At 43.7% G+C, this 12,714-nt stretch overlaps 1 protein-coding gene across 1 annotated transcript; it reads right to left on the reverse strand.

Annotated features, from left to right (window-relative positions):
• Positions 1-2,507: 2,507 nt before the first annotated feature.
• On the reverse strand, positions 2,508-11,406 carry prkg3 (protein kinase cGMP-dependent 3). Its single transcript, XM_041860408.2, has 21 exons — positions 11,067-11,406; positions 9,440-9,529; positions 9,219-9,281; positions 8,999-9,131; positions 8,739-8,905; positions 8,519-8,632; positions 8,270-8,375; positions 8,110-8,173; positions 7,935-8,012; positions 7,509-7,597; positions 7,336-7,401; positions 7,207-7,254; positions 6,966-7,119; positions 6,646-6,782; positions 5,988-6,077; positions 4,432-4,573; positions 4,158-4,321; positions 3,921-4,037; positions 3,753-3,815; positions 3,531-3,606; positions 2,508-3,253 (listed from the first exon to the last, which is right to left on the reverse strand). The coding sequence occupies exons 2-21, from the start codon at positions 9,525-9,527 to the stop codon at positions 3,167-3,169; spliced, it is 2,046 nt and encodes a 681-aa protein (XP_041716342.2). The 5' UTR covers positions 9,528-9,529; positions 11,067-11,406; the 3' UTR covers positions 2,508-3,166.
• Between the last annotated feature and the right edge of the window lie 1,308 nt (positions 11,407-12,714).

Below are 12,714 nucleotides of genomic sequence, written 5' to 3' on the forward strand. Positions count from 1 at the left end.
AACCATCCCTAACAGAAGGGAACAATGCTGTTTCCTTCTTCCTCAAAAGCCTGGCATGACACAGAGCTCTACCTCTCTGCGACTTTAATTCAAAATCAGCAGTGGTAGAAAACCTCTGAATCGGATCACAGTCATAACTGTGTTGAAATCAGTAGCACAGTGAGTGAGGAAAGCAGGTTTCCCTGGGGTGCAACATACTGTCAATAAGACATATAACAAGGACATAAATATGTTTATTGAGTCGATTCAAGCCACACGGGATACCTTTCAGGATGTGAAGCAGTGGTTAAAACACTCTTCACAAACAATCAGGATCCATACAGATTTATTTTATGTAGCTTATTATTTCTTTAACCTTATTTAACCAGGCGAGTCACTTAAGAATAAATTCTTGTTTACAACGACAGCCTGGCAGATACACACAAAGGAAAAACAATAGTAACAAACACTGAACGCTGTCCTTGGCAGCTTATCAAAAATATGATTAATCTTAATAGTTTTATTGTCAATGACAATGTGTACGGCCCTTGGGCAAATCATATTGATCAATCATTCAGCGCCTTTTTAATCCAATAGAAATCAAATGTACTTCAGCCCACCGTCACAGATTAGGCTTAGCCGCAGGAGATTGATTTGTTGTTTTGTATTTCCTTCCTGATAAGAGTTGTTTGTCGTGAGTGGACTGATGACTTAAAAGAGCTTTAGTCAATCTAACAGACACTGTAATGATGTTTGAATAATACATAGTGCATCACTCCATACCAAACCTGCTGTCTGTACTAAACTACAGTACCAGTCAAAAGTTTGGACACACCTACTCATTCAAGGGTTTTTCTTTATTTTTACTATTTTCTACATTATAGAATAATAGTGAAGACATCAAAACGATGAAATAACACATATGGAACCATTTAGTAACCAAAAAAGTGTTAAACATATCAAAATATATTTTAGATTTTTCAAAATAGCCACCCTTTGCCTTGATGACAGCTTTGCATACTCTTGGCATTCTCTCAACCAGCTTCACCTGGAATGCTTTTCCAACAGTCTTGAAGGAGTTCCCACACATCCTGAGCACTTGTTGGCTGCTTTTCCTTCACTCTGCGGTCCAACTCATCCCAAACCATCTCAATTGGGTTTAGGTTGGGTGATTGTGGAGGCCAGGTCATCTGATGCAGCACTCCATCACTCTCCTTCTTGGTCAAATAGCCCTTACACAGCCTGGAGGTGTGTTGGGTCATTGTCCTGTTGAAAAATAAATGATAGTCCCACTAAGCGCAAACCAGATGGGATGGCGTATCGCTGCAGAATGCTGTGGTAGCCATGCTGGTTAAGTGTGCCTTGAATTCTAAATAAATCACTGACAGTGTCACCAGCAAAGCACCCCCACACCATCACACCTCCTCCTCCATGCTTCACGGTAGGAACCACACACGTGGAGATCATCCGTTCACCTACTCTGCGTCTCACAAAGACACGGCGGTTGGAACCAAAAATCTCCAATTTGGACTCATCAGACCAAAGGACAGATTTCCACCGGTCTAATGTCCATTGCTTGTGTTTCTTGGCCCAAGCAAGTCTCTTCTTCTTATTGGTGTCCTTTAGTAGCGGTTTCTTTGCAGCAATTCGACCATGAAAGCCTGATTCACGCAGTCTCCTCTGAACAGTTGATGTAGAGATGTGTCTGTTACTTGAACTTTGTGAAATATTTTTTGGGGCTGAAATTTCTGAGGCTGGTAACTCTAATGAACTTATACTCTGCAGCAGAGGTAACTCTGGGTCTTCCTTTCCTGTGGCAGTCCTCATGAGAGCCAGTTTCATCATAGCGCTTGATGGTTTTTGCGACTGCACTTGAAGAAACGTTCAAAGTTCTTGAAATGTTCCGTATTGACTGACCTACATGTCTTAAAGTAATGATGGATTGTAGTTTCTCTTTGCTTATTTGAGCTGTTCTTGCCATAATATGGACTTGGTCTTTTACCAAATAGGGCTATCTTCTGTATACCAACCCTACCTTGTCACAACACAACTGATTAGCTCAAACGCATTAAGAAGAAAATAAATTCCACAAATTAACTTTTAAGAAGGCACACCTGTTAATTGAAACGCATTCCAGGTGACTACCTCATGACGCTGGTTGAGACAATGCCAAGAGTGTGCAAAGCTGTCATCAAGGCAAAGGGTGGCTACTTTGAAGAATCTCAAAAATACAATATAATTTGATTTGTTTAACAATTTTTTGGTTACTACATGATTCCATATGTGTTATTTCATGGTTTTGATGTCTTCACTATTATTCTACAACGTAGAAAATAGTAAAAATTAAGAAAAACCCTGCAATGAGTAGGTGTGTCCAAATTTTTGACTGGTACTGTACATTATAGGACTCTGAGAACAGACATTGGAAACTCACTGTGCTGTGCTGAGAACAGACAGTGTTCATTCCTTTTCAGCCTCTGCCCCCTAGTGTTGACTTGTTGTACTACAACACCTGTTCTCTATGTATATTTAGGGTTCATTAGGTGCCATATATATTTATTTGAAAGTGAAACACATACATTTAGTATTCTATACAGACATTATATGCTACAAGGCATAGACACTAACACAATAAAAGCAATGATAATGCCATCCTGAGTTACACAGTACAATGAGGGTCAAAGGTAAAATCATTCACTTTGTCCAGCATGAGACATTCCATCCAGCCGTTTTATATTATACTTTCTTTTGGGCACAACACACACATACAGCTTTCAGTGAGCATGTGCCAAGTTAAGATGGCATCCACAAAGATCAGAAGGTGTGTATGCAAGAGTGGCTGTTCATATTCACATGTTTTACTTCATGCCTCTCAGTGTTGTACAGTATCTCTCACCTTATTAAAGTCACAGAGCAGCCACCAGAGGGTTCTGCGAAGCCAGCATAGTGAAATTAGAGCCTTAGTACAAAGTAGTCAGAACCTATCCATGTGTATCTATCGCTCTGGGCATAGTCCCATTCCTGCCCCTACGGTGCGTTGGTCTTTCAGAGTCTAGAAGGTAACGGGAACATCGAGGTCACCAAGAAGTAATCTGGTCTGGATCCACCTATCAGTGAGCCCCGGTGTAACCTCTGAACTCTGACCCTCTAGGACTGGTTCAGGTTCAGGATCTGGTTCTGGTTGGAGTCAGAAGTTTTTGTCCCAGCCAGAGAACTCCTCATCGGCCTTAGTCTGGTCGAAGGGGAAGCGGTCAAAGTTGATGTAGCATGGACCCTGGAGGAAAAAGGGATGGGAAGAGATCAGATCAGTGGCTGTCTGGGAATGACATTGACACTGGATATGACACAGTGACTAAATGGCAACTACTTACAACTCAATCCGTACCCTGAATTTGTACTTGATCTTTACATATAAACTAATAATTGACCATTTGTAAAATACTTATCAAACCATTTATAAATCCTTTGAAGTATACCTTAAATTTAAAGAGTTACCTGCTTGAGCTTCACAAAGATAACAAAAAAAAGCTGTGTGCTGAGGCTAGACTGACCTTGCGTATGAGTCTGATTGTAGGAGCCTCCACCTGGCCCACACGAAGCTTCTGCCAGTTCATACTACTAAACCACCTGGAGGGGAATATAGGAGAGGGGGATGAATCCTCACAAAAGAAAGGTGACTGACAGAAATATTTACTGTACAGTGTATAGTACAACATTTGCAACAGTTCCAACACCAACAAACACACACCGGACAGTTGGGTCCTCATGGTTACCTGTGATTGCGGACATCTTTGATCCCATTCTTGGTGTTTCCCAGCCTCTGACCCGGCCGAGGTCTGTGGGCCACAACACAACACAAACCATCAATAACCAATCAAAACACGTATGAAAAAGAGTTATAACATCAAACTATATCCTGCACCTAACACATCATCTCTAACCTGCACAGTTTACTGATGAGAGACTTGGCCCCCTCGCCCATGTAAGGGGGGAACTTGAGCAACCCATCCAAAATTTTAGGGTAGATCTTCGCGGGCTCGGAACTGGAAAATGGAGGGCTGAAAGGCAAAACAGTCCGTTGGTAAAACAGTATTTTAGATAATCCTTTACTGAAATAAACAATTGTTTACTGAAATATCAAGCTGCTTTAACCCTTTCCGTGCTGATCTGTACAGTACCTCCCCACCAGCAGCTCATAGACCAGGATGCCCAGGGACCAGAAGTCAGCAGCGAAGTCGTGTCCCTGGTTCTGGATGATCTCTGGGGCCATGTACTCAGGAGTACCACAGAATGAGTAGGTCTTATTACCGTGCACTAACTCCTTAGCAAAACCAAAGTCTACCTACATGTAAAAACACACACATTCAAACATGCACAAATAAACACACAGAGAGTTATCTGAATGCATGAACTCTTTAGCATCGCTAATGTTATTATTAACGTACCACCCACCAGTTTGACGTAGCCCTTGGCATCCAGCATCAGATTCTCAGGCTTGAGGTCTCTGTACATGATGCCCTTCTTATGGAGGTAGGCATAGGCCTCTACTACACAGGCAGTGCAGAACACAGCAATGGGCTCATCGAAGTGACCACTGCCAAACACAGAGACAGAGCAGATAAAATAGTTTTGATCTTAATTAAATGTCTTGAAAAATCTTCAACCTCAGTTGTGTATATCTGAATTTATACAATGGGTGGTTCTAATCCTGAATGCTGATTGGTTAAAACCGCATTCCAGCCTGTGTCTATTCCACAAGTTACCACCGGCTAAATCTATGACGTTAAAATGCCTATTTACTCTGTTCCATCTGACTGCGCAATCCACTGTCTCATCAGCCCAGCCAGGCAATTTATAAACTTGATTTCCACTATAAAAAGCATCTAGACATTATCTCACATTTCTTTTAGACTAACAGTTAGTTTTCAACAGCGGAGATTTGTATAAACCTTGCTGTCTGTCTCTCCGACATTTGCAACATTGTTTCAATATTCAAATTCAATCTCCAGGTGTCCCATAGTAATGAACGTAGCGGGAGTTGGGACGAGACAGACAGGCAGGCAGCGTTTCTCAGCCAGTCGAAATCATGAATCAGCTGGCATTATTTTTATGGATGTATACAAAGAAATGTCAATTGAAAAAATATCAATTGAAACTATGTGCAGCTAGTTTGGTCCTCTGTAGCTCAGCTGGTAGAGCACGGCGCTTGTAACGCCAAGGTAGTGGGTTCGATCCCCGGGACCACCCATACATAAAAATGTATGCACGCATGACTGTAAGTCGCTTTGGATAAAAGCGTCTGCTAAATGGCATATTATTATTATTATTATTATTATTTCCAGCTTCAGTTTGAAGTGATTGTGTTAGCTTTGTTGTTGGCTAGCTCGTCTGAACAACAGTGTCCTGACAAGAGAGCACATTTTCTATGCCAGGCGAAATCGCGCATCATTAGCTCATTGTTATAGATGTATCCAAATAAATGTCACTAGAAAACCGCTTAAACAAATGCAAAGCCAGCTGCTGTTGATATTGTGGCTGCACTGTTTGACGTGACTGTAAGTTAGCCGTTGTTGACCAGCTAGCAAGCAAGGGATAAGAACATTGCCAGCCAGTATGGCAATGGAACATTTCGAACGAATGACTGGGTCGCGTCCATAGATATAGAACAAAAAGACTGAACTACTGGCTCGCATCTCTGGCAACCGAACCGATAGAACGAACGACCAGCTGGTTTGGGTAGCAACCCTAGATTTGTGTCGGGACACCTTCTTGTGGAAGGATAAAATAGTATGAATAAATTCAACAAATTAAAGTTTTTAATGAAAATATGTCAATCATTGTTTGAACATGTTGCTAACCCATTGTATAAAAGGGATAGTGCCCTTGAAGCCAGTGTTTGGAGGATATATTGGCACGGTTAACAACACCCATGCCGATATATCCTCCAAAACAACGGCTTCTTGGGCATTATCACTTAAAGGTAGACTTAGTCAGCCATGTTTCCTCACACTTCTTTGAGCTTTGTCCAGATCTCCCCTCCTACACAGAACTCCATAATCATGTAGATATAGCGAGTGTCTTTGAAGGCATAATGGAGCCTGAACAGCGAGAGAGAGATAACACAGGGTTAAATATGGTACAGTATCCTCAGTCCTCCTGGACCTTGAGGGCCAAAGCAGTGTCTGATGGTTTTCCCTTCTCCCTCGGTACTTTAGTGATTAATGAATACCATCGATTGATAAGGGGACAAAGAGGGTTAATGTGTTAATTTAGATGATGATGGTTGGACATTAAAGGTTAGAGGTCAGGGGTCACCTAGCCCCACAGTCTTAATGAATACCATCAATTGACAAAGGGACAAAGAGGGTTAAAGTGCTATCGTAGATGATGATGGTTGAAGGTTAAGGGAATACCTAGTCAGTTGCACAACTGAATGCATTCAACCAAAATGTGTCTTCCACATTTAACCCAACCCTTCTGAATCAAAGAGGTGCTGTGGGCTACCTTAATTGATGTTATTGGTGCAGTTGTTGTTGGGGGTTAACTGCCTTGCTCAACGGCAGATTTTTCCACCTTGCCGGCTCAGGGATTCGAAAGAGCAAGCTTTTGGTTACTGGCCCAACATTCTTAACCGCTAGGCCACCTGCCACCTAGCCCCACAGTCACCTGACGATGAAGTCACTCTGGATGGCTTTGAGGATCCTCTTCTCAAAGAGGACATGCTCCTCCTGTTGCTTAGCAACAATGTGCTTCTTACTGACCCGCTTCATGGCAAAGTACTTCCCATGGTGCAGCGTGGTCACCTGGGGAAAACAACAACAACAACAACAAAAACAATGATAAACTTGGGATCTAAAAAGAGCCATTTAACTTTGAATTTGGCTTTCAAGCACCTTAAAGGGGACAGTAAACTTTCATCAGTTAGCTTCAGCCACTAACTATCCCTATAAATAGCCAAACAGTACAACAACACCAAACACATGTACCAGTTCAACGCGACCAAATCCTCCCACTCCGAGGGTGACAGGTTCTCCCTGGTAGCGCCCCTCCTGGTACAGCACAGGGATCAGGTCCTTCAGCCTCAGAGAGGAACTAGGACTGGTCTTCTCTGGAGCATCTGGCTCCTCCAGAACCTTAGAGCTGATGGTGGACCACAGACTACAGTTAGACTGCTTGACTAGAGTGGTGAAGATAGAACTAAAAGGACTAGAGTGTCTTTATACTCACTCATCATGGAGCTCCAGGTGTTCAATGGGGATCGTCTCCTCAAATACCCTGGAGGGGGAACATAACAGACCATCAATCATTCCATAAACTAACCGATCAAGAAATAGAAATTGACTTGTTCAGACTCACTCCTTATCGATGGAGAAGCAGGTAACAGGGCCCAGAGCAGTGCAGGTTGCAGTCCTCAGGATCTCACTGTAGGTTATGTACAGATCCACACATATGAGCAGCCACACTAACTAACACTGTACACCAAGGCCATTTTATTGTACAACAGCAAGTCTCTTTATCGCCTTAGGTACCGTATGAGGGCCAATTCCCCGAAATGCTCCCCTTTGCCCATCCTGCGAATCTGTTTCTGCTGGCTGTTCACCTTCTTAGTCACCTGGACCTGAGGGCAGACACACACACATACACACACGTACAGACCCGCACACGCACACAGACTCGTTTTTGTCCTCAAGGCCAGATCCATCCGATAAGCGATTCAGCACCAGTATGACATTGAAAAAAGAGCTGTGCAAATAAAGTTCAACTGACACAGACGGGTCAAAAGGTTGACTCTGGCAATAAACAGATGGGTTGGTAAGCACAGGTAAGAGTATTGTAGACTCCAATCCTCCACTAGTGTAGTTAGTTGTTGTTCACTATGATCATCAAACAAATGGTGCACAGAAACAGTATGTTTTGGATCACAGTAGCCACCAAACATGTCGCCATTACTGTACCTCTCCTTTAAGGATGATGTAGAACGTGTTGCCCTCTGCCCCCTCACGCACAATGACGTCATTGTTCTGGTACTTCACCTTCAAGAAACAACACATTTTATATGGGATTTGTATGTTAATGCTCTGGAAAAGCGATCTAGCGTGGGTGAGGTGTGTAAAATGGCTGAGCACAAACCTCCTCCATGGAGTCAATGATCTTAGAGAGCTGAACATCATTCAGGGCCTTCAGAGTCTGAGACCTGATAGGTAAGCATATAAGAGCAGAATTAGCAGTGTGCATGGGTGTGTGACCAAGAGAGTGTATGTAAGTCATGAGGTTAAGTGTGTAAACTCACGTCTTTAAGAAGCCCATTATCTGTTCACGTTTCTTCTTGGACTTGTTGGTCATGATGGTTCTGTACGTCTGTCTCTCCAAACACCACAGACTCACCACTGTCTTAGCTAAGATGGGGAGTGAGGCGGACAATTCATTCATAACAACAAGCAATATTCAGTTCAGCGCACACGCACAGTACAGACAATAGGAAGGTACACATAGTTAGTTATTGTGTACCACTCAATAGCCAAGTTCTATAGCATCTCACCTTTGACTGTGGCGGTGCGTTTGCAGTTATACAGAATAGCCAACTCTCCAAAGACATCCCCACAGGTCAAGGTTCGAAGGTTACGACCTGCTTGACTGACATAGAGCTCACCCGCTGAAAGTAGCGAAGGAGGGGAGAGGGGGGACGGTTATCGTTTAATTGGGAATAATAAGCAGACATAGCAACACTGAGCAATGTTTGTTGGGAAATTCACACATACCTGCAACGATGTACATGCTGTCTCCCTCACTGCCCTCCTTGATGACATCATTTCCTGGTTTTAAGTCGATGGCCACTAGGAGCTCCACCATCATGGTGATCTGTTCGTCGTCAAGGCGACTCAGGAAGTCGTTCTTCTGGATGGCCATGACGATCAGACTTGTCTCACTGCGGAAGGAGGCATCACACCACCATACAGTACTGTTGTCACATAACTCATGATATTGTACATATGCTGCATGCATAGCCCTAGCCAATCACCTCACAGTCTTCTTGACTTTGGTCTTCATGATCTCCAGCTGCTCCTCTGGGATTAGCTCAGGGGCCATGACAGCCGCTCGGCTCTTCCTGACCTCCGGTTCCCCTTCATTACTGCTCATCTGAGCAGGGAACTCTGGGATATATAGACACCACACACAGGAAATTAGGGTTAATATACATGAAGTTCTATGGTTAGTGATCTGACACAAAATGCCCTTACCCAGGTCATGGTAATGACTGTGTAGCTCCTTCAGCAACTTCTCCTTCTCCTGCAGTCTTCTTTCTAGAGGTGACAGGAGAGCATGGTATTGGTTGGGATAGTTGTGTTTTAAGTCAAGGTTGATTTCATGGCTGCAGTCTTTGTTGTGGTCAAGACAATCATGTTCATGGTCTTGATCTAAGTTATGCTTGCGGTCATGGTAGTCATGGTCGTGATCGTACCTAGGTCCTTGTTGTGGTTCTGCAGCTCCTGGTTGATCAGGGTCTGTTTCTCCAGCTGTTGCCTCAGCTCCTCTAACTGGTCCTCCATGGCTGAAGGGAGGGGTGGAGGCGTGTGAGAGGAGTCACAGGAAGGTAAACACATAAACATGAAGGCATTTTTTTCATACACATTTAATTTAGCTGAAACGTTGATTTTGTAAGGAAAATCACTAACCGCTTACACTATGTGTTTCTAGAGATGCCAAGATATGTGGACTGAAGCCAATTTTCCAATGCTGCCTTTTACACAATGTTCAAAATAAGGAAGAGTATTCTTGACTTTTTTGTCTTCACACTCATACAAGCTGCACAAAACATGCACACATGCACACACACACACACACACACACACAGTATCCCCAGTATCTGTCATTAAATTGGCACACAGTCAGTTCTCAGCGAGAGGTCTGCACTGTCAACATGAATAATGAACACTAATGATGTGCTACCAACTAGGGGCACTATGAATAGTGAATACCACCCTGGGAAGACATCTTATATAGAAACTGGTATCACTAACCCAGGCCTTGTTGGTCATTTATTAATGGTCACTTCGTTTTTATGTTCACTACCACCTGCCAGTATTTTGTGACTCTAATATTTGCGTACCTCTGGTAGTCTCACAGGTCAGACAATTGTTTCCGGAATCGAAGCTACCTTTAGTGTATGTGTGCAGGCATGAACTTAAGCTGGTGCATGTCTTAAAAACACATCCACTCTCTCATGGTAGCACAAATTGTTTGTGTTTTCTTGAATTTGTGTGTCTGTGCATATACATGTAGCAACCCCCTCCAATACTACCCAACTGATGTTTCCATTGACCAGTATACAGTAGCATTGATTGTGAGGGGCTTCACAATTTTAATTTAGTAGTCAATTAAAAACTGTTTTGGTCTCTGTTGACAGAGCATACATTAACATCCATGCAAACAAAGCACATGGTTAGCCTAGCAATTAGCCTAGCACACACATCCACATCAATACAAACTGAGCCAGGGTTAGCCTAGCAATCAGTCTAGTGCCCGCTCTTCACGTGACCACAATTACCTCTCCTTCACCCTGAACATTGGACAGGGCAGAGATTAGGTGTGGTGTTACAGATTGTAAAGTTACCCAGCAAACAACTAACAACAATATAGGAGATAAAGTCTACATTTTCCACTCTGTAATTAAAGACAAAACTATTTAATTTCTAAATGGAAAGGTGAATGAATTGGTTTAATGTAAAGTGCATGTCAATCATGTTGCAACAAACTATTTGCTGATTTTCACTTCAGGCTCTTTTTACCCTTGACATTTAAGGTAAGGAAATTGTCTATAATATTGCTTTATAGGAGTGCAGCCATTCTACGAAAACACTCAAATGGGGCAGATTGGGATCATGACCTCCAATACCTGGGTTAACCATTGAGAAATTATTACCTCACATAACAATCGACTGGCCCCCAAGCCAGTCACTACAATCACAACTTGGCCCATTAAAACGACATGCATATTACTGCAACCAAACTCTGATATAGCTCCAACAGGTCTCATTTTTGCTCAAAGACATTGATTCTACAAGGGAAAAGACTTTAGTCAGACTCACCTGTACGCTGTGTAGAGAGGTGTGGTAGGAAGGAGGGTGAGTCTGTGTAGCTGCTACAGTTCCCACATGGATCGTCACATGAGGCTCAGGACCTTCCTCCAGCACTCCGTAAATCCACCGATACGGTAAAGTCTTGTAGGTCCTGTATCAGGTTGTCTCCACCTGAAAGGGAAATGTGATCTAAATGCTCCTAGGCCCCATGCAGAGTCCACTCATTTGTACAGACACAAACACACTGCCTCCAATCTCTGTTTCACTACAATTACCTAATCCTGTATCTTTCCTCTCCCTCACTCTCCTCTTTCTGACCTCACCTAGGTCCCTCTACGCCTCTATTCTTACTGCTCTCTCTCTCTCTCCCTTTCTCTCTCTCTCTCTCTCTCTCTCTCTCTCTCTCTCTCTCTCTCTCTCTCTCTCTCTCTCTCTCTCTCTCTCTCTCTCTCTCTCACTCTCTCTCTCTCCCTCTCTCACTCTCTCTCTCTCCCTCTCTTACTCCTTATCCGTCTGTCTGCTCAGCAGCTCAAGAGTGTTGGATCATTAACCAGACCCCCGAGGCTCCTCCTATTACATCAGGTAGAGGAAGACAGGGGAACCAAGGAGGAGGAGGAGGAAGAGGAGGGAGGAGGAGGGACGGGTGGGGAGGGACGGTTGGGGGTGGGGGGGAGTAGGGGTGGGTGGGGAGGGGGGGAGGAAGAGGGCAGAGACTCAGGGAGGTGGAAGTAAAGGGGGCAAGGGACAAAGAAGAGATGGAGGTGAAGGGGGGAAATTAGGGAGGGCAGAGGAATGTGGAACAGGGAGATTAAGGAGTGGGAGGAGAAATGGATACTCCTCATACTCCCTCAAAACACCCATGAATACACAGGCCTTGACACAGGGGAAGAGAGAGCGGTTCCCACATGAAAAAAATATATATAGTATACAGTAGTGTTTTTGTGGACTTTACTGTAGTATACTGAAGTATTTACAGGTAACTATAGTATAAATACTGTGGTAAAAGAAAACTGTAGTACTGTGTATACTATAGTAATTGATGTTGTGTTTTTGCGTATTGTAGTATACTGTAGTATTTATTGTCGTGTTTTTGCAGACTGTAGTATATTGTAGTATTTACTATAGTGTTTCTGCAGTATGAAAATGTATGCACTCACTAACTGTAAGTCGCTCTGAATAAGAGCGTCTGCTAAATGACAAAAATTTAAAATGTAAATGTAATGTGTTTACTATAGTGTTTTTGTTTTATTATCTTTGACATAGAAGTGGAGGGCTTTCATCCCACAACCCACTAGTGCCAATAGGCTGCCTAAGTATTGTCCCCAATCAGAGACAACGAGCGACAGCTGCATCTGATTGGGAACCACACCGGCCAACATAGATCTAGAACCCATAGAAAATCACACCCTGACTCAACAAATAAGAGTCCCCAGAGTCAGGGCGTGACAGTGGACTGGAACCGCTGACCGGAGCTGGACCGGGCACCGGTGGAGTGGACTGCTCAGGTTCCGGACTGGAGCCGCTGACCGGAGCTGGACTGGGCACCGGTGGAGCGGACTGCTCTGGCTCCGGAGTAGAGCCGCTGACCGGATCTGGACTGGACCCCGGTGGAGCGGACTGCTCTGGCTCCGGAGTGGAGCCGCTGACCGGAGCTGGA

This window comes from Coregonus clupeaformis, chromosome 33 (genome assembly GCF_020615455.1).
Source record: "Coregonus clupeaformis isolate EN_2021a chromosome 33, ASM2061545v1, whole genome shotgun sequence".
NCBI lineage: Eukaryota > Metazoa > Chordata > Actinopteri > Salmoniformes > Salmonidae > Coregonus > Coregonus clupeaformis.

Excerpts from the sequence above, each read along its gene's own strand:
- prkg3 (XM_041860408.2), bottom strand. The coding sequence starts at position 9,527 with ATGGAGGACCAGTTAGAGGAGCTGAGGCAACAGCTGGAGAAACAGACC. Across the intron at positions 8,633-8,738 it reads CAGCATGTACATCGTTGCAG|CGGGTGAGCTCTATGTCAGT; the intron begins GTATGTGTGAAT and ends CGCTACTTTCAG. Across the intron at positions 3,254-3,530 it reads CAATCAGACTCATACGCAAG|GGTCCATGCTACATCAACTT; the intron begins GTCAGTCTAGCC and ends TTTTTCCTCCAG.